At 47.6% G+C, this 19253-nt stretch overlaps 1 protein-coding gene across 1 annotated transcript in view; it reads left to right on the top strand.

Moving 5' to 3' along the window:
• LOC135827266 (uncharacterized) overlaps positions 1-3014 on the top strand; it is a 28320-nt gene extending 25306 nt beyond the window's left edge. Inside the window, exons 6-8 of the mRNA XM_065339795.1 lie at positions 1116-1229; positions 2680-2763; positions 2998-3014. Coding sequence (XP_065195867.1) covers positions 1116-1229; positions 2680-2763; positions 2998-3014 — 215 coding nt within the window. The remainder of the gene's footprint in view (positions 1-1115; positions 1230-2679; positions 2764-2997) is intronic.
• The last annotated feature ends 16239 nt before the right edge of the window (positions 3015-19253 follow it).

Genomic DNA, 19253 nt, shown 5'->3' with positions numbered 1-19253 from the left:
GCCAGGTTTGAACAGCACTGCATATGCAAATTTCACGCGAAAGGATTCACGGGACCATACCGGACTCTGAAGTGCATTTTTGGCGGCATATCAGTATTTGACCCGGGTCAACTGTCTTCATGTAAACGCTCACCTATTTTGTCTATCGTACAGACTTTCAACCCGGGCTGAACTCGACCACAGCCTAAAAATTTGGAGGGAAAAGGGTACATGCAGTTTAATAGGGTTCTCCTTCTGTCTACACTCTTATCGAATACTTCTATAATCCAATCATATAAAACCCCTGTATGCCGGTGTGAGGGGACTTCATTAGCCGGGAGCAGCTAACAAATACTAAAATTTGAAACTCGGATGTTGAGCCATAAATAAATGTGGAAGAGAAAAGACATATGGATACGAGTTAAGAGTAACTCCCCATCACTGTAACATGATACTATATACAGTCAGAAAGTGCAATAACTAGGCACAAAACTGACAGAGTACTGAAACATTCGACGTCCCGACACCTAGCTTCAACACATCTCCGTAGCGCTAACCGACAGCCTTCCAACTTGGAAGGTTCAAGGTTATGGAAAAGACCAAAGAGGGGAAGGCAAATACTAAAATACCAATATTTGTTTAGAAACGAAAACTAGTCATTTCTCTTCAACCCCCCACTCGGCTCTCCCCGTGAAACAAACACATGCAAACGCTACATAGTATCGACATATTTTCTTTTTTTCTCGACGTGCCCAAACATACAAACCGTGCATCGATAATTTTCGAGAAACGGACAGGCGCTCAACCTCCTCCCCCCCCCCCCCTAAACGACTAGTTTTCAGTTCTAAATATATATCGGCATTTACGGATGGCCCCTAAGGGAGGCAAAAGGTCAGAGGGGAGTGCATGAACTAAGGGAGGCAAAAGGTCAGAGGGGAGTGCATGAATGGGTGTGTGTACAGGGGGGTGCAGATGTGTTATGTGTACGGGAGAGTGTGCATACGGGAATGTGTATGTGGGCCCGGGCCGGGCTAAAAGGGCTCATACAACATGCAGCATGGCATCACCATGACTACGCCATGACCGTACCGTGACAGTAAGGTGTACACGTATGCACGTTGTGTGTTTGTATGCAGAGCTCAGTATAAGCTATTGCCAGAGTTCATGTGCAAACATCCCAGCCTCGGAGAACCCCTGTCCCAAGACGACGGAGTACTGCGTCGGTCTAGTATCCAACTATCATTGCTTTGGTAAGCAGGTCAGGAATACACGTATTGTGCACCTACTATATACAGTCAAACCTCAGTTAACCACATACATCCGTTTCCACAGAAATACCTGGATAGGCGAGGGAATCAGATAATCTAACGCACATCCCGTATGTATGCATAGCATATGCTGTGAATTGGTAACCAACGATTTTCTTCCGGATATAAGGGGACCGGATAAAAGGGGACCGGATAAGCGAGGCCTGACTGTACCCTCGTTTCATGTGGAAACCGACTGCAGTGGCTGTGTGGACTTGCTTGCTGCTGCATTGCACTCGCGGCAGGCCTTTGCAACCAGCGATCCTGCAGGTGCCCGACCCCCACCCCCACCCCCCCGACCCCCCCCCCCCACCCCCCACTCGCGGCAGGCCTTTGCAACCAGCGATCCTGCAGGTGCCCGACCCCCCACCCCCTCCCCCCCCCCCCCCCACCCCCCACCCCCCTACACACATTCGTTCACACACGGACACACATGCACACACACTCATTCACACACATACCTGACCTGACCTGACCTTTGGCGCCCATCGCCGGAGGCGATGATAGCAATGCTACGGCAGAAGCCATAGCAACTTGTGCTGGGATTACACCATTCAACAGCTTGCAAGGCTGAAGAATTGACCGTCACTATTCAGCCTGATCTACACCATACAGCTATTTGGAGTGACATTTTCTGGCCAGTGAATCCCTATTTTTGGTCTTTTCATTTTTTTTCCCGCACACACATCACACCACATACTCCGGCATGCACTGGCTGTTGGTAACCACACACATACACATACACACACACATACACACACACACACACACACACACACACAAATGCATGCACACACATACATGCACACATACATCTTTTGAGGCATCAAAAGTGTTTCTGCTGACACACACACACACACACACAAACACACACACACACACATGCATGCACACTCATACATACACACATACACACGTGTTTGTGCATGTGTGTGTGTGCGTCTGTGTACATGCACACAAACATACAAACACACTCACCATGAAGACATACCAGCTGACAATTTTGGTGACTGACAACTTTACGAGTTTAGTAACTCATAAACTATTGAGTTCATGGTCGAGTCCGGTTAGAGTCCCGTTTCGCGCTGCAATCAGATGTCTTTTTGCACTAGTCAACAGCAGTCGATTCAATACGGCGTATGGATCCTTTCTTTTTGATTTGATTTTAATATGGGGCGAGTGGTGCGAAGATTTTATTCCAAAGGAGTTCTATTTGAGCAGGTGGAAGCTTTAAATCCTTGCTGTTTGCTTTTACTGATGGATGGTCGTTTGTGTGCATGTGTGTGTGTGCATGTGCGTGTGTGTGCGTGTGTGCACGCATGTGTGCGTGTGTGTGTGTGTGTGCGATGCCTGCTGCCGTATTCTTATTTCCGTATTGACTGTCCCTCCCCAGATCAATGCTACCATGGAACTAAACAAGGTTCCACAGGAAAATGCATCTGTAATCAGGGATATTTTGGTGCACATTGTGAAAAAAGTAAGTTGTTTGCGCCGGCGAGTAGATTTGCCTTAAAACCAGACTGCATTGAGTTCGCTAAATCTCGGCAATCTTCGGCCATGCTCCACCTCTCTGCACTGGCATGCTCCACCTCTCTGCACTGGCATGCTCCACCTCTCTGCACTGGCATGCTCCACCTCTCTGCACTGGCCATGCTCCACCTCTCTGGACTGCCCATGCTCCACCTCTCTGCACTGTGCACTGGCTGCACAGAATCCACGGCTGTTTGAATAAGTAGGCTCTGTGCATGCCCTGCTCTTGGACTGTACATGCTTTGTGCATGGACCGTGGATGCGTTGTGCATGGACTGTGCATGCTCAGTGCATGCTCATTGCATGCTCAGTGCATGGGCAGTGTATGGACTGTGCATCTAGACTCTTCGCTCCGGCAAAATCCTGCTCTAGCAGTCGACTAGACTCTCGTAGACTCTTCGCTCCGGCAAGATCCTGCTCTAGCAGTCGACTAGACTCTCGTAGACTCTTCGCTCCGGCAAGATCCTGCTCTAGCAGTCGACTAGACTCTCGTAGACTCTTCGCTCCGGCAAGACCCTGCTCCGGCAGTGACTATCCGGCCGACCCTGGATCTCTCTCCGTAGCCTCTCACTCCGTGTGTGCATGTGTGTGTGCATGTGTTTTGTGTGTGCATGTGTGTGTGTGTGTGTGTGTGTGTGTGTGTGTGTGTGTGTGTGTGTGTGTGTGTGTGCATGTTTATATGCATGCGCTTGTTTCCCACAGCCTCGTGCCTGGGAACAACCCTGACAATGATCCCTGGAGTTGCAAACTATCAACAGTCCGTTCAGAAGTGTCAGAACCACAAAGAGGCAGACTCTACCCAAACCTGGGTCCTCATCCCGTTCCAGTTTGGTGGCTGTGCAAAAGATTTCCTTCAACTGTTGCCAGCGAGTTTTGGATTCTCCTCTCTTCTGCCAGTGTGGACAAGCTCCAGGACCAGAACAGGGTTCCACTACCAGGATAACTTAGTGCCCACCAATCCGGCTAGTATCGCCAAGCCTACCTTCTGTATTCCAAGTGAGTGCAGGTTGTCATGGTAACTCTTTTGCTGCTCATTTCCGTTGGCGTAGTAACTCTTTCCACTGACACTATTTGTGCAAGTAAGCCAAATTACAGTACGACCGCTCAAGGCCTTGACCTTCAGAATCTGGTCTTTGATACCAGGTGGTCTGCTTATCCAGGGTCATATGGCTGGAAATTGCATCCCTTGGTCCTGGTTTCAGTGGTCTTCTAGGACAGGTGGTCACCTTACCAAGTGGTCGCCTTGACAGGTTGTTACTGTATGCTAGGCTATTGCTAGTAGTCTAGTCATAACACTTATTGATCTGTGGACGCCTTCAAAATACATTTAGACCGAATTGGGCTCAAACCCGATTCCAGTTCTGCGAGAAATGACTTTTGGACACACTGGTGCTCTTCTCTATACATGTACTCATTAGTTCCCGTGTGTGTGTGTGTGTGTGTGTGTGTGTGTGTGTGTGTGTGTGTGTGTGTGTGTGTGCGTGGATCTCGTTTTCTTCTTTCCGCACACCACACAGGCCAGCACATCTGTCACCAGGGGGACAACGAGTACGTGGTGGTGAAGTTCAGTGCCGGCAGCAAAAACGGTGTAAACCTTTTTAGCGCCGCAGTTGTCTGCTCCTCTCACCGCTTTGCGATAATGGGAGAGGGACTCCTGACACCCAATTCACAAGCCACTTGCGCTAGTGGACTCTTGAAGGCCAATGAGGTAGCTTGGCTTCTGTCTAATCCCCATCAGCCATTGCGCGAAGGACAACTTTACAAAAAGACCAACGGCCAATCCGATTATTCCTACAAAACTGTGAACAGTATTCTGTGCATGATCCGTAAGTTGAAATTGCTATTGTGTACTTTGTAGAACAGTAACTTGTTTCATAGTATAAGGTAATGTTGATCCCCACCTTCTCCCTTCTCCAATTCTTCCCCTGCCGGCTCCGTGTGGGTGACAGGTGCAGCAGCTAGCACGTACTAGTCTGAGCAATGGCCCGTTTGCTTGCTGTGTGACAAGTGCAGGTGCCATTGCAGGCATGTTGCCATTTCGGAGATTAGCGTAACCCCATACCTCAAGTCTGACCTCTCCAGCTTTTCCAGCCCGCTGCTATAAGCCCATTGAGCAATGACGTAATTTGTGCCATAAGCACCCCACACAGCCACCTGGGCATGGTCGTCTGGGCTGTTGAACAATGCATTGCTGAGCGTACTCACATGCATTACTCATACCTCCCATATTTGGCAATGCACAATGGGCTTATTCTACACCACACTGTCATGGTATTATCAAGAGTTCAGTAATAAGCGCCCAAGAGCGTGCAACTCCTGATACCCTTTCTATGGTGTACGCCGAAGGTGAAACCTCACATCACGTGGTGTAGCGTCACAGTTGTATGTTTCCAGCCCGTGTTTAGCGAGCAGCGGAGTAATAAAAAGCACTCACTGACAGAAACTCACGGCAAGTATGGAAATCCCCAGCATGATTATGGCAGATATTCGGATTGCGCGCACGCTATCCTTCGTTTGAACGCAGTACGGACTACGAAACGTACCTGAAACGCGTGGTGTGAGTTTTCGCCGTCGGAGACCCCATATGCAGAGTTGCACACTCTTGGGAGGTCATACACTCTCGGGTCAGAGAGATGAAAAAGAGGGAAATCTGAAGAAAAGCCAGGGCCCTAGGTACACCAATTATAGACTGGATTTACCAGAGTCTTACGCCGCACTGGAGACTTGGAGCGCCACCACCTTTCAAGGATCAGGGTGCAGATGCAGCTCCTAAAGCGGTTGGAGGTGAGTAGATCAGCTCACCAGCATGTGGTCAAAGACCGAAAATCCCATTCACTGCATCCATGTTTTCCTGGTGTATATAGTGCTGGATTCAAGAGGGATGGGTGTACTGTTTTTCTATGCTGAATTAACCATTGCGTATGAGCCGCACCCAGATATATCTGTCACGGAACACACACACATCCACCCTGTGTTTTATCACCGTTAACGTTGCTAGTATAAGCCACATGGACTTTTTTGGGAGTGAGGGTGGTGACTAACTGGTGACTAACTGGTGTAATATCGGTCCCCTCCAGAGCAGGAGCTCCTCTTTTGTTATGCGTTAGCTGTAGTGAGCAGGTTTTGAATCACAAGACTGGTTCATACAGTGCTGGCAACTGAAATCCGACCCCCCCCCCCCCCCCGCCTTAGCGGTGCGCTAGCCGCGTTAGCAATTCGTACGAGACGCCAGGGGGGTCGGATTTCAGTTGCCAGCAGTGTACATGTTAGGTTATACAGGCGTCTACTGGAGAAGTGTGCATTTTCAGAGTCGCAGTAAGTAGATATGCGATGGGCAGACTGCGTGGTGAACATTTCAACAAGAGTAGAGAGAGTGCAAATGACCCAGCCTGTCAATATGCTAGAGAGAAATAACTGCCAATCAGTTCAATCCTGGCGGCATCACGTCTTAGTTAGGCCCCTGTGCCCCTAGTGTGCATTTTGTAGGATATAAAGAATACTAAGGTATTCCAATATTCGACCGGAGAATATCAGAGTACAGTCAGACCTCGCTAATCCGGGCCTCTTTTCTCCGGATCGCTCGGCATCCGGAAGAAAATTGTTGGTTACCAATTTACAGCATTTGCCATGCATACATGCAGTATGTGTGTGTTCGATTATCCGATTCCCTCGCCTATCCGGATATTTTTTATGGAAAGCAGATGTGTAGGGATATTCGAGGTCTGACTGTACTTCGTTTGCTATCTCACTGCCAACTTTACACACTAATTTTTCTTTCCCTTGCGCCCTTTTGTCCTGCCATGTGTAGCTCTCGTCAATAATCAAAGTCGCTAAGCGGAGGCTGAAAAATGATTATGACAAACGACCATTGGCGACGACAACACCGACCAACTACATGACAGCATGATGTCGTCGTGTAACGCGATGCAAGTAATCCCATGATAGTGTAAGCCCATGCAAGCACAGGCACACACCACTGTGTGATCCAAAGCGCACGCAAGCATGCACACAGCCGGTCACCTCTATCTATATTCTTGACCGCGTACTTCATTCTTGCCACTTTGCACACCCATATCAGTGAGCAAAAATGAATTCTTTTTGCATTTTTCCAATTGCAAACGGTCGTGGCTCTTGCCACCCCTGCAGAAACCTGGTTTCCTCCCATCCCCTCTACACTAGGCATGTATGGGGGCGGTGGTGCGGTATGGGTGGAGGCCTTGCATCTTTAACCAGCAGCAACACCGCCATCATCACCACGACTAGCAGCCGAAGCGGGATGCAGTCGTGTGATTGGCCTCGTCACCTGCCAGCTAACCCCCCCCCCCCCCCCCATCCCACACAAACACCCAGCAGCAAATTGTTTTGTACCTGACTCTCTCTCTCTCTCTCTCTCTATCTATCTCTCTCTCTCTCCCTCTCTCTCTCTCTCGCTCTCTCTCATGAGTTGTTTCTGCACTGTTCATGCCCGGTTGTCACACTTACTCTTTATTTTAGTTCTCACTTTTTGTAATACTTACCACAAGTTACCCGTCATGTGTCACACTTCTTTGGATTTTTAACCTTTGTTTTTCCCTTGATCTCTTTAGTTCCGTATTTCCACTGATGATCGGAGCGTGAAAATCGATTTTGGAAACACACAAAACCAAACCTTGAACAAATTGTCATGTTGCGTGGTGATGTCTGCGGCATTCGTACTTTTCATAGCTATAAATAAATAAAACTATGAACTCCCTACTCTAATTGGCCCCGTCCTCTGCCTGACCCCCCCCCCCCCTCCCAACTCTGATTGACCACCCCCCCCCCCCCACCCACCCCTTCCCTACTCAGATTGATCACCCCCCCCCCCCCCCCCGTAATACTAGTTATTTACTGCGATAATGCTAAAGGCAATGCTCATAATATAATACCACTTGTAATGCTCACACTACTCCATAATACCAGTTTGAAATTTGGAAAAGTCGATTTAAGAAGGCCGTCTTGGATCAAGGCCAAAGCGAAGAAGAAAAAAACTTAAACAGCAGTGAGCATGTTGTCTGAAACAATCAACTGAGAAGGTTGATTTGCAACGTCAAATCTCCCGACGAAGCCGCATGGGTTCAGATGCACGATTTTCGGAACTGGACCTAGCCAGCTTCATACATGACACCGTTGTCGACCGGCAATTATGCTTGTAATGCCAATTTTGCATGCGAAATGGTGTTATAATGCCAGCATTATGCCACCTGGAAAAAAGGGACTGGAATGCCAGCCATAATGCTAGCATTACCCGCCCATGCCTACCCCTCCCTCCTCCGGTTGACCACCCCACTCCCTACTCTGATTGACCGCCCCCCCCCCACCCCCCCCCCCCCCCACTCTTATTGACCGCCCAGCCCCACTCTAACTGACCGCCCATACAATGACTGATCGACCCCTACCCTGACTGCCCCCCTCCCCCCCCCCCCCCCATCCTACTCGATTGACCCCCCCATCCTACTCGATTGACCCCCTCTGCTCTGATTGACCGCTCCGCCAAATACTCTTGACCGCCCCCTCCCCTTCTCTGATAGACCCCCCTCTATCCCCCCACCCTGCACCCCCCCCCCTACTGTGATTGACTGGTGCCCCCCCCCCCCCACTCTGATTTATCACCCTTGCTTGACACTGAACTGTATATACTGTAGGGTACTATAGAATTCAAATAACTTCAAGAAATGCTATTCTCTCCTCCCTCTTCTGAATTTGACTCTCCGCTGGCCTTCTCTCCTCCCATCCCCTTACATTGTATTGGGCCTCCGCAGCTCCCCCCCCCCCCCCCCACCACCACCACCCCCCGCACACACTACATTGTCACATAGCACAACTCAACCATTCGCTACCCTGTTATTGAGCACTCCTGCTCGTTTGGTCTCGCGAATCCAAATAAAATCAATCAATCAAATGTCATTTCGCGTTGCTTAACCTCACAGGGTTAACCTCTCAGGGTTAACCTCACAATAAAGTTTCGCGAAATATCATCCCCACCAAAAGTTCGAACTTTCGCGTTGCTACACGTCCCTGATATTTCCACTCTTTTGTTACTTTTGTGGGAATAGTCACTAGTGGGAATAGTGCCATATCTATGGCCTTTGAAGTTTCCCCATCAAAATGTATGTGATTCGGAGTATAAACGGGCATTTAAAAGTTCTGGTCAGTGCCCAGTCCCGGACCACCCAGACAAACGAGGTACAAGTGTACTGGTAGGCATCGTTTTCATGACAAGCAGGTGAATTCACACGGTCACGTGCACGTTGCAGTAGAGACACGTGCTGAAGAAGGTAGAGGCCAAGATGGTCCAGCTTGAAATGATAAGAACACCAAAGCCTAACGCTAAGAAGAAAGAAGCCGCCAATACCCGGAAACCCTCAATAATTTCAACATACTTCTATTCAAGAGCGCACGACGTGCTCCCTTTTACCTCCTGCCCGGTTTACCGGGTGTTAGCGGCCGTTGTGAGTTCCCTTCGGGAACGGACAAGATAATGTTCTTTTTTCTTTTTTTTCATAGTTGGGGGAGGGGAGGGGGGGGGTCAATCAGAGGGCGGTCGATCATAGTAGGAGGCGGACAGTCAGGGTATTGGCGGTCAATTAGAGTGGGAGGGGGCAAACCTCATTCAGGGTTCTACCAAAAGGAGGATACTACCATTGGGCGCAGCGACCCCTACTCTGATTGACCGTACTCTGATTGATCGCCCCCTAGCCTCCCCACTATGACTCACCGGCTATCGCCCCCCCCCCCCCCCACACACACACTCTGAGTGCCCCCTCCCCCACCTTACTCTGATTGACCGACACCCCTTGCTTTGCCACTCTGATTGTCCCCCCCCCCCCTCTGCTACGGTTGTGCGCCTCCACATCTCTGATTGACCACCTCACCCACTTTCATTAACGGCCTCCATACTCTAAATGACCCCTCCCACCTCCCCATTCTCTGATTGATCACCCCCTCCTCTGATTGACTTCCTCTGATTGACCCCCCCCCCCCTCTGATTGACCCCCCCCCCCCCGACTACTGGGATTGACACTAGGGTCCAGCGGATAATGCTCCGAAAATGTTCGTACAATGCTAACCCTAATGCTCCAAAAACTGCCTTATAATGCTGATTATAATGCTTCAGCAAGAGATATAATGCTCTTGGTTTGGGACAAAAATGGAAGAAAGTCTGCACATTGTCAAACTTCCAGGAAATTATGCATATCATCGATCTGCATCTGAAGTTTCCACCTTATCTCGCGGCACGAGCTCCACTACTTCTTAGCACTATAAGACATGGTCGCTTCTCCATTGATTGCTCTCCATTCCAACTTTGATGCAGGGTTGTGGCAGAATAGTCGGTGTATCAAATCCCTCCTCCAAGTATCCATGTAGTGAGAGATGAAACCATTATCGCAGGTAGTCATTCATTGTTGGGATGAAGTTAATCTTGACAAAATTTAATAGTATTCCTGCCTGCAGACAAGCTGTCACTGCGTCCACTCTGTGAATAATGTCTTCATCTGAAACACCAGACGTGAGGCCAGCTCCTGAGATCCGATCTCAGATAGAGAGCCCTCCCATTTGCGGAAATCCTGAAAACACGTGGTCAGAAGGCTCGTGGCTCTTCCTTTCTGATAGCATTTGACTGAAGGCCTGGCATCACCAGTCCGTGCGCCAAATTCAAAAAAGTCGTCTAGAAGTTGCACTTTTATTTGCAACCGCGGGAAATTTGAGAGGTCTGGAGAAGAAAATTCTCAATGGGACTCAAAATTGACAAACAAGACGACGACCAGCGCTCGAGCATAGTACCTTTTCGCCATTCCTTCGTGCATGATACCTATTCTAATTGATAAACACTACCCTCATGCTTCGTTTCATGCGCAACGGACAAAGCGAAGTGTCTTTTTTCGTCCACGAAAGAAAGGTAAGGAAATTGTAGTCTTCGCGACACCCTTCGGATTATTTAGTGGGGCATTGTGGGCCAAGGATATTTTTTCTTTTTCTTTACAACTGTCCCCAGGTACTGAGACGGCGCTGATATCCTAGGAGTTCTGTTAGTGCAAAATGCCAGGTTACTGACTTATGGCGAGGTTTGTCCACCCAAAAATATGGGAGATTTCTTGGATAACATACACACATAATACAGTGAATGGTATTGCAGTGGGCATCCAAAACGGTTGAACCAAACAAATATGGTATGATACCTAGAGGCTAGGCACACAAAAATCACTCAGGAATTGGACGCAAGTCCCGGGACCTTGGTGCGTCATTACACCCGGACATTGAATGTTTGCCGGCGCACGGCTTTTGCTTCACCACCGTACAAGTTTACGCACTCACTCAATTCGAAAGACTGGAACGAGACCAAACCGAATGTGACAACTAAGAGCGAGTTGTGCATTTGTTGGAACAACGTTCGGGCATTGCGAGAAGGATATCAGCAGGGTCCAACAATGGCAGCAACAGCACCAGGTGATGATAAGAGTACCAAGGAGCTTGTATCATGCACATTACAGTGAGCAACAAGAGAAACCGTACTGTGGTACGTGAAATCAGAGCCTGGGCAAGATGATCGACACTGTACACTGTGCTACAGCGCCTCAATTGTGCGAGAGAAAACAAACAGAACAGCAAGCACAGATCATGAACTGGTACACAACATTGACAAAGCACAAACCGCACAGCAAAGTTACAGGGCATAGCCGAGCGTTTTGTTGCCAATGAATTGCTTGAGAAGGGAGCAGTATTCCTTGTAACATTGCATGGAGTATACGAGAACGCAGAGTCAGAACCAGGCATAACAAGGCAAGACGGCTACTGTACAGGGGACAGGCTTGACGATCACTTGCATACTCGCAATTTTGGTACAACCAGGAAATTAGGCATCACGTCATACCGAAGTGGCTTCGACACGCTACATTGCATTCATAGCTGTACGGTGAACCTGTTACACGAGCTTCTGTGAAACAGACAGCATGCCAATGACCTGTAAGCACCAACAAACGCAGCCGGTAAAACAAACACTACATAACTGCCCAACATAAACTTGTATATGCTGATGAGAAGCAAAAATGTGCTTGATGTTGGAAGTTATGCTCGCATATTCAAAAACATGCATGGGAAAACATCAATGACATTGTTCACGAATACAACAGAAACATCATACAGGGAGAGTAAGTAATCCTTCCTCCGTTTTGTATACGTGCACGCGCGCGCGCGTGGTAGATAAATCCGTTTGGCATGACTTTCGATCGAGGTTGCGTTCACCGTAGAGATAGGTGAACTCGAAGCCAACACCTCTCACTTTCGCTCTACTGCCCCTTTGGGGCCGGTGCGATCCTTGTGCTAAGTTGTGGTAGTGGCTCAACAGAACAGGACAGGTGTGTGTGTGTGCACACGCGCGCGTGCGCGCATGTGTGTGTGCGTGCGTGTGTGTGTATGTGTAAGTGTGGTTTCTGAACTTTTCTCCCAATCGTATAAGTTTCAAATTTTCGTGAAAACCCAGCTACACTGTGACCGGTACAATCGCATGTCGTTTACTAGTATCTGGCGGTCAGTCACATGGCATGTCGGGTATCCAACAGCACCGCACTGACAGCTTATAGACCTTATATTTAGTATTTATAGTCCTACTTCAAGTAAATGTAGACAGTCAGCATCATGAAAGTTACCATTACGTAGAGTTAAATACAAGCCAGTCTCTAGAGATGAGCACGACTGTCTCAGGGTAATACTAGTGATAAATACAGGTACTTCGAAGTACTGTCTTTTTGATCTGTTAAGTTAACACAAGATGGCTTTGTAGCTTCAGTCGTCCAGAATATTCATTTTATTCCGCGGTTGCCGCATAATCGACACGCAACTGTACTTGTGCAAATCTCCAAACGCTACGTAACTGGCCGACATTTACTTGTCCACGGTGATGAGAAGCACGGCTCCTAATTTTTAAATCATGAAAGGATTACATATGCAGGTACATGCATACAATGTGCACTATCCTGAAGTCGTGCGCAAATATTCAAAATCATTCACCGAACACAGAGAGGCGCACATACCGTAAAGTACCGCGAGAGCGCCCCACCTTGATTTTGCTGCGACAGATTTATATAATACAGCCAGGGAAAGGAAAATCGTATGGCAGAGTGCAACGAAGTTCGTACGGTGTGAGCAACTTAGTGTACTAAGGTCACACTAAGCAGGTTTTTGTGTGGAGCTCGTGTCCGTTCGAAGGCACAGATTGTCTGCAGAACGTGCAATATGTGTACAAAGTTCGTGTCGTATAACCTACAGACCGGAGACCACCCCACAATACGACCCCGAAAGGACGAGATGGTGGGGCGCTCTGGCGGTACTTTACGGTACATGTAAATACGAAGGAACCACATGCGCAGCAAGGAGATTAGTCATTACTTTACTTATGAGTTGATGGATAGAAGTTTCCTTTCAGCTGACCATTACCACTCATGAAAGCAATAGTGAGTGCTGTTGTTCTGATTCACAGGTATATATTCGGCACTTAGCGCAATGTGTTTTCGAAGCTAGGCACACGATTTGCATGAGGAAATCATGCAAAGATGTGGCATAAGGCCCTACAAACATGACCTAGGTAAAGGGATGCCATTATTTGCATTTGCAGTACTTTGGCATAGGATAATTTGTGGATGATTGTGTTGATCAATTTCACATAATTTCACGACAGGTCATAGTTTATTTAGTGGGGTGTTGTGGGCCAAGGATCTACGACCATGTCTTTTGCATTTCGAACAAGTAGACACTTTCAACAATTCATACAAAAAATGCCTTCAGTGCAAAACATACCGTTCGGACACACCAGGCAGTCCTTTCCAGCCTTGATTTTCAAGTGCAGACGTATCCACGATGACCTTCGAGTGAACTGCGGCTTGGAACACTTTGAATACGAACCACACACTCAAACTAAGTAGACCACCGCATAGCTAGTGTATTCACGGAGCCAAAGAAGTCTCCTTTTGCCCCCACAGGGTCTTGGTTAGTTCTCTAGAAGGGACGAGAGCCATACCTAAATTCAATAAATTCTCCAATTCCAAAAGCCTCAAATGAAGGCGTCTTGGTGACTTCGTTTCCCGCGGTTGCAAATAAAATCAGCCCTTGAGTACCCCTTGGCGCACGGACTGTCACAACCGTCCACAATTAACTGTAAGTGCTTCATCAGGAAAGTAAGACAGGCGCTGCTGAGCAATCGACTTGGTACTGAGTCCAAGAGAAATTCTAGTTCTTTTCGAGCCTTCTGAGCTGGACTCGGCAAAGGCAGTTCTTTTGGAACGAGCTCTTTCTGTTTATAACCGCTCCTTCATCCTGGTCCAAATGTAGCATTGCATCAGTGTCTACTTCAGTATCGCTAGAGATGCTATCGCCAGAGCCTCTGGCACAACTAGAAGACTCGTCTTCGTCTGTTTGATATTCACTTCGCGTATGTCTCCTCCACAGCTCTCCATTATTCTAAAAGTAAAAAAAACCTCGTAAATAATATCTCCGGATTTGTGTCACTTGAACTGCCTCGGCCTCGGTTGGGCATGCTTCACAAATGGCTTGTATACATTTACCTGACCACATCGCTACAATCATAACGTTTTTATGTAGCAATAGTTATGTAGCGTTAGTGCTAAAGGTGTTACGTGTCTACACAATCACAAAGTCATGCGCCGGTACAATGCATAGTGCTCAAATGCCCGGATTGGGCGGAGCGTAGTACGCAAGAGATACACAAAAGGAGTAAAATAGGGCTGTTTCGTTGTTACTCAGAGTTTCATGGCAAAAACCAATCGTCAGTCAACATATCTCGTGATCATGATTGTAGCCGATTGTTGCCAAAAACCTGGGATTTCCCGATATTATCCAGTATGAAACTCGTTATGCCGCTCAAACCTCACATAATGCTCATTTTGTTCCTTTCTAATCCTCCATAATGCTCTGATTCTCGGATAGTAGGGTCCAGCGGATAATGCCGGCATTATATTTGGCATTATACGACTATCCGAGCATCAGAGCATTTCTCTTGGACTCAGTAACAAGTCGATTGCTCAGCAGCGCCTGTCTTACTTTCCTGATGAAGCACGTACAGTTAGTTGTGGACGGTTGTGATGCCAGGCCTTCAGTCAAATGCTATCAGAAAGGTAGAGTATTGTGGCAAGCCATACGTCTACACACCATCTCATGTAGAGTGGCAAAATAACTTCTGACCACGTGTTTTCAGGATTTTCGCAAATGGGAGGGCTCTCTATCTGAGATCGGATCTCAGGAGCTGGCCTCACGTCTGGTGTTTCAGATGAAAACATTATTCACAGAGTGGACGCAGTGACAGATAGGCCTTGACGGATTATGCTAGCATAATTTTTCGCATAATTCCTACCGAAATCGAATAATCGCATAATTCGAGGCAAATTGAATACGAATCGCATAAATTGGAATAATCCGACTGTTCGCATCAAATTCCATACAGTTGTACATGTTTTACGAGGTACAAGTACAAGTAGATGCACCAGGAAGTCGTAGGTTTACGACTCCCTTGATAACATGTCCAGTCCACTACAATCAGTGACGGTCGTAGCTAGGTCGGACGGTGCGTTGACCCCGTTGAACTTTTGCTACTACAGTACCACGCCCTCTACAAAAAATTCCCCTGTTATTTTGCACAGAGGACCATAATATACATTAGCAGCATATGTGAGCATGATGCGGCATAATATGATAACTTTTAGCATAAAAATAGCATAATTCTGCCATTTTTTCAGCAATGCGAAAAGCATAATTTCACGAAAATATTAGCATAATCCGTCAAGGCCTAGTGACAGATTGTCTGCAGGCAGGAATACTATTAAATTTTGTCAAGATTAACTTCATCCCAACAATGAATGACTACCTGCGATAATGGTTTCATCTCTCACTACATGGATACTTAGAGGAGGTATTTGATACACCGACTATTCTGCCACAACCCTGCATCAAAGTTGGAATGGAGAGCAATCAATGGAGAAGTTACCATGTCTTATAGTGCTAAGAAGTAGTGGAGCTCGTGCCGCGAGATAAGGTGGCAACTTCAGATGCAGATCGATGATATGCATAATTTCCTGGAAGTTTGACAATGTTCAGACTTTCTTCCATTTTTGTCCCAAACCAAGAGCATTATATCCCTTGCTGAAGCATTATAATTAGCATTATAAGGCAGTTTTTGGAGCATTAGGGTTAGCATTATACGTAGAGGATATAACCCGAGTCAGAGGGTTATACCGGCTGAATATAAATCCCGACTGCGATAGCAGGAGGGATTTATATGAGGGTACGGTATAACCCGACTCCGAGGGTCATATCCTACTTATGCCAGGTACCCCTACGCATTTCCAGAACAACGAACCTATTTGGAGATCTCCTACATCATGCACTACATGAACATCTTCTGATGGTTATCAGTTGTCAATTGAAAGAATGGTCGAGTAAGATCAGAAGGAGATTCCTCCGTGGATGTTTGGCATCAGATTTCCTTTCAGTTCCAGTGCATATTGTTGCATATTGTCTCGTGACCGATGCGGAAGTCAACTGAATTGCTGGGGTGCTGGAGTTGTCGTTGAATCAAACTACCGTCACTAGTTAGACTACAGTACAGTTTGGACTCTTTGGGAGTAAGTGTTACTATTATCGTGATTATGGTACAGTGCTGATTTTCATATGCGGCATCTTATAATCAGGTTTGCTTACTTGCAAGTAGATGCATTTGCATACACTGTTTTGTATCACTGTATCACATTTCAATCCATTCTAGCGTTATTCCAATCGGTTTAGGTGGATTTGAAGTACACTCTGTATCATAAACTTAGTTACGAAGGAGACAGTCTGTTGATGATCTTCAACTATTTGAAGTACAATGTACATTGCTGACCCATTCGGGATACTTCGTGGTTATTTGACGTTCTTTATCCTCAGTTTCAGTATAATACATGTAGAATACTCGGTAGACGAATTCCAGGTCATTCTTCTTTTCCATTGTGTACTGTTCCTCGTCAGTGTGCCGTTCTGTGTGGAGTGTACACGTGCATGTGGTGTATGTTGTGTCTGTTGTGAATGGTCCGTGCGCTGCAAGCGCTGGAGTGCTGCCGTCGTACAAGTTCACTGCCTTTCATCAGGCAGTGAACTTGTACGGTGGCAGTGCCCTAGCGTACGTACCGTGCACCGGGATTTATATTCAACTAGCAGCCACCTCAATGTTCTGTTGATGCCATCCAAAACACCTTTGCAGAGATAGTAGAGGACGCCAGCCGCCCAGTGCATCTCTCATTTCCCTACGGGCCCGCCTCAAGCACTGATCTGACAGCCTTTGCACCAGTGTCTATTGCCAGAGTGAGGAAGCTCCTCGAACGTTTAAATCCGGCCAAGTCCAGCGGTGATGATGACATTTCTGCAGCCCTTCTCCGCGCACATGCAGACGTACTGGCGCCATCCCTGACTTTGATCTTTAACAAGTCCCTGAGAGAGGGCATATTTCCTGCCCAGATGAAAAGTGCTAGGATATCGCCACTCTTCAAAGGCGGAGATCCGAGCATGCCAAAGAATCATCGACCAGTGTCCTTGTTATCGATTGCATCCAAAGTGTTGGAAAGGATAGTCCACGAGCAACTCACACGATATCTAGTTCAGAGCAATTTATTCCCGCCAACTCAATTCGGCTACAGATCCCACCACTCTACATCCGACGCACTAGTGCTAGCTGTGGAAGGTATCTGTGAGGCCCGCATGAACAGACTCAACACAGGTGTAGCCTTTGTTGATATGTCAAAGGCATTCGATAAAGTGAAACATCAAACTCTTGTGCAAGATCTGTTCGAACTTGGCATCTGCGACACGGCACTCTGTTGGCTGGTGGATTACCTCTCTGATAGAGAACAGTACGTTCAGGTTGGCCAGACTAGAAGTCTCCCGTACACCAGTTACTCAGGTGTCCCCCAGGGGTCGGTACTGGGCCCACTGCTATTTATTGTCTATGCCCGCGGCATAGCAGAAGAACTATCACCGTTTAATGTGGGAGCAATCCAGTTTGCTGATGACATCTCTATACGATGTAGCAGGGAGTCTGCGGAAGCTGTTTCTGCACACCTTTCAGCTGCTGTTCAGCACCTGGCCACCTGGCTGAAGGGCCGTGGTTTAATTCTTAATGAAAGAAAGACACAGATATTGCCTATTCCCCCATCCCCATCTCAAGCACTTGAGCTGCATGTCATTTGTAATGGGCAGACGCTGCCTGTTGTGAAAACGGCCAAGTATCTTGGCCTACATTTCGACTCAGACATGAGCTGGAACACCATGACAAGCCATGTTGCACGCCGCGTTGCCGCTAAGATTGGGCTACTAAATCGAAGTGCAGCATGTTTGCCTTTTTCTTGCCGTGTTCAGTTTTTCAGGTCCTTTATACTATCAGAATTTGACTATGCATCTGCTGCCTATGCCCCTTTCTTATCGTCTTATCAGGATAAGCGCCTAAATAGTTTGTTCAAACGTGCGGCTCGCTCGGTGTGCAGGGCAGCCCCTCGCACTCACACGGCTCCCTTACTTGAACGCATGAATGCCCATACCCTCAGCATATACACCCACATGCACATCCTTGTATTCATTTGGCGCTGCCTGAACAAATCTTCAAGTACTCTGTTTGCAAGCTTTTTCACCCGTAGTCCCTCTCTCCGAACACGAGGAGGGAACAGCAAGTTACTCATCATTCCTGTCTCCCCCACTGCATCCTCAGCTAAGCGCATTAGCCATGCTGGAGCTATCCTGTGGAACCAGCTCCCAGACACAGCACGCCTCGAAAGAAAGCGCTCCACTTTCAAATCGCTAAGCCTGGCCTTTCTGTTAGGCAGTACCGTCAACTAGGATGAACTCATCTGCTTCACTACCTCTCTCTCTCTCTCTCTCTCTCTCTCTCTCTCTCTCTCTCTCTCTCTCTCTCTCTCTCTCTCTCTCTCTCTCTCTCTCTCTCTCTCTCTCTCTCTCTCTCTCTCTCACTCACTCACTCCTTTCTTCCCGGTTGCCGTGCTTGTGACTTTTTTTCCCCTGCTGCCGTGCTCATATTAGTTATCTAACTACAGCTGTATCTTCTTCTTGGTTCTGTTTGTCCGCTTATTATTATATTTTCTTTTCTCTTATTATCAGTGGGACCATTGTCATTAGGTTTAGGCCTGTTTTGGAACTCCACTTTAAATAAAGCCAAACAACAACAACAACAAGCAGCACCCGGCCAGCGTTGCCTGGCCGAACGTGGCATGCGGGTGAAGCAAGTACATGAACAGCACACGTGCTCAGCACGTGGTGGTGGCTACACGATTCGCACGCTTCGCGTGCTCAGTGCTTCTGTGGCTGCTTCCGCTAGCTACACGATTCGCACGCTTCGCGTGCTCAGTGCTTCTGCGGCCGCTAGCTACA

The sequence above is a fragment of the Sycon ciliatum genome, chromosome 11 (genome assembly GCF_964019385.1).
Source record: "Sycon ciliatum chromosome 11, ocSycCili1.1, whole genome shotgun sequence".
In the NCBI taxonomy this organism is placed as follows: Eukaryota; Metazoa; Porifera; class Calcarea; order Leucosolenida; family Sycettidae; genus Sycon; species Sycon ciliatum.
This window is presented reverse-complemented; position numbering and strand designations above follow the sequence as displayed.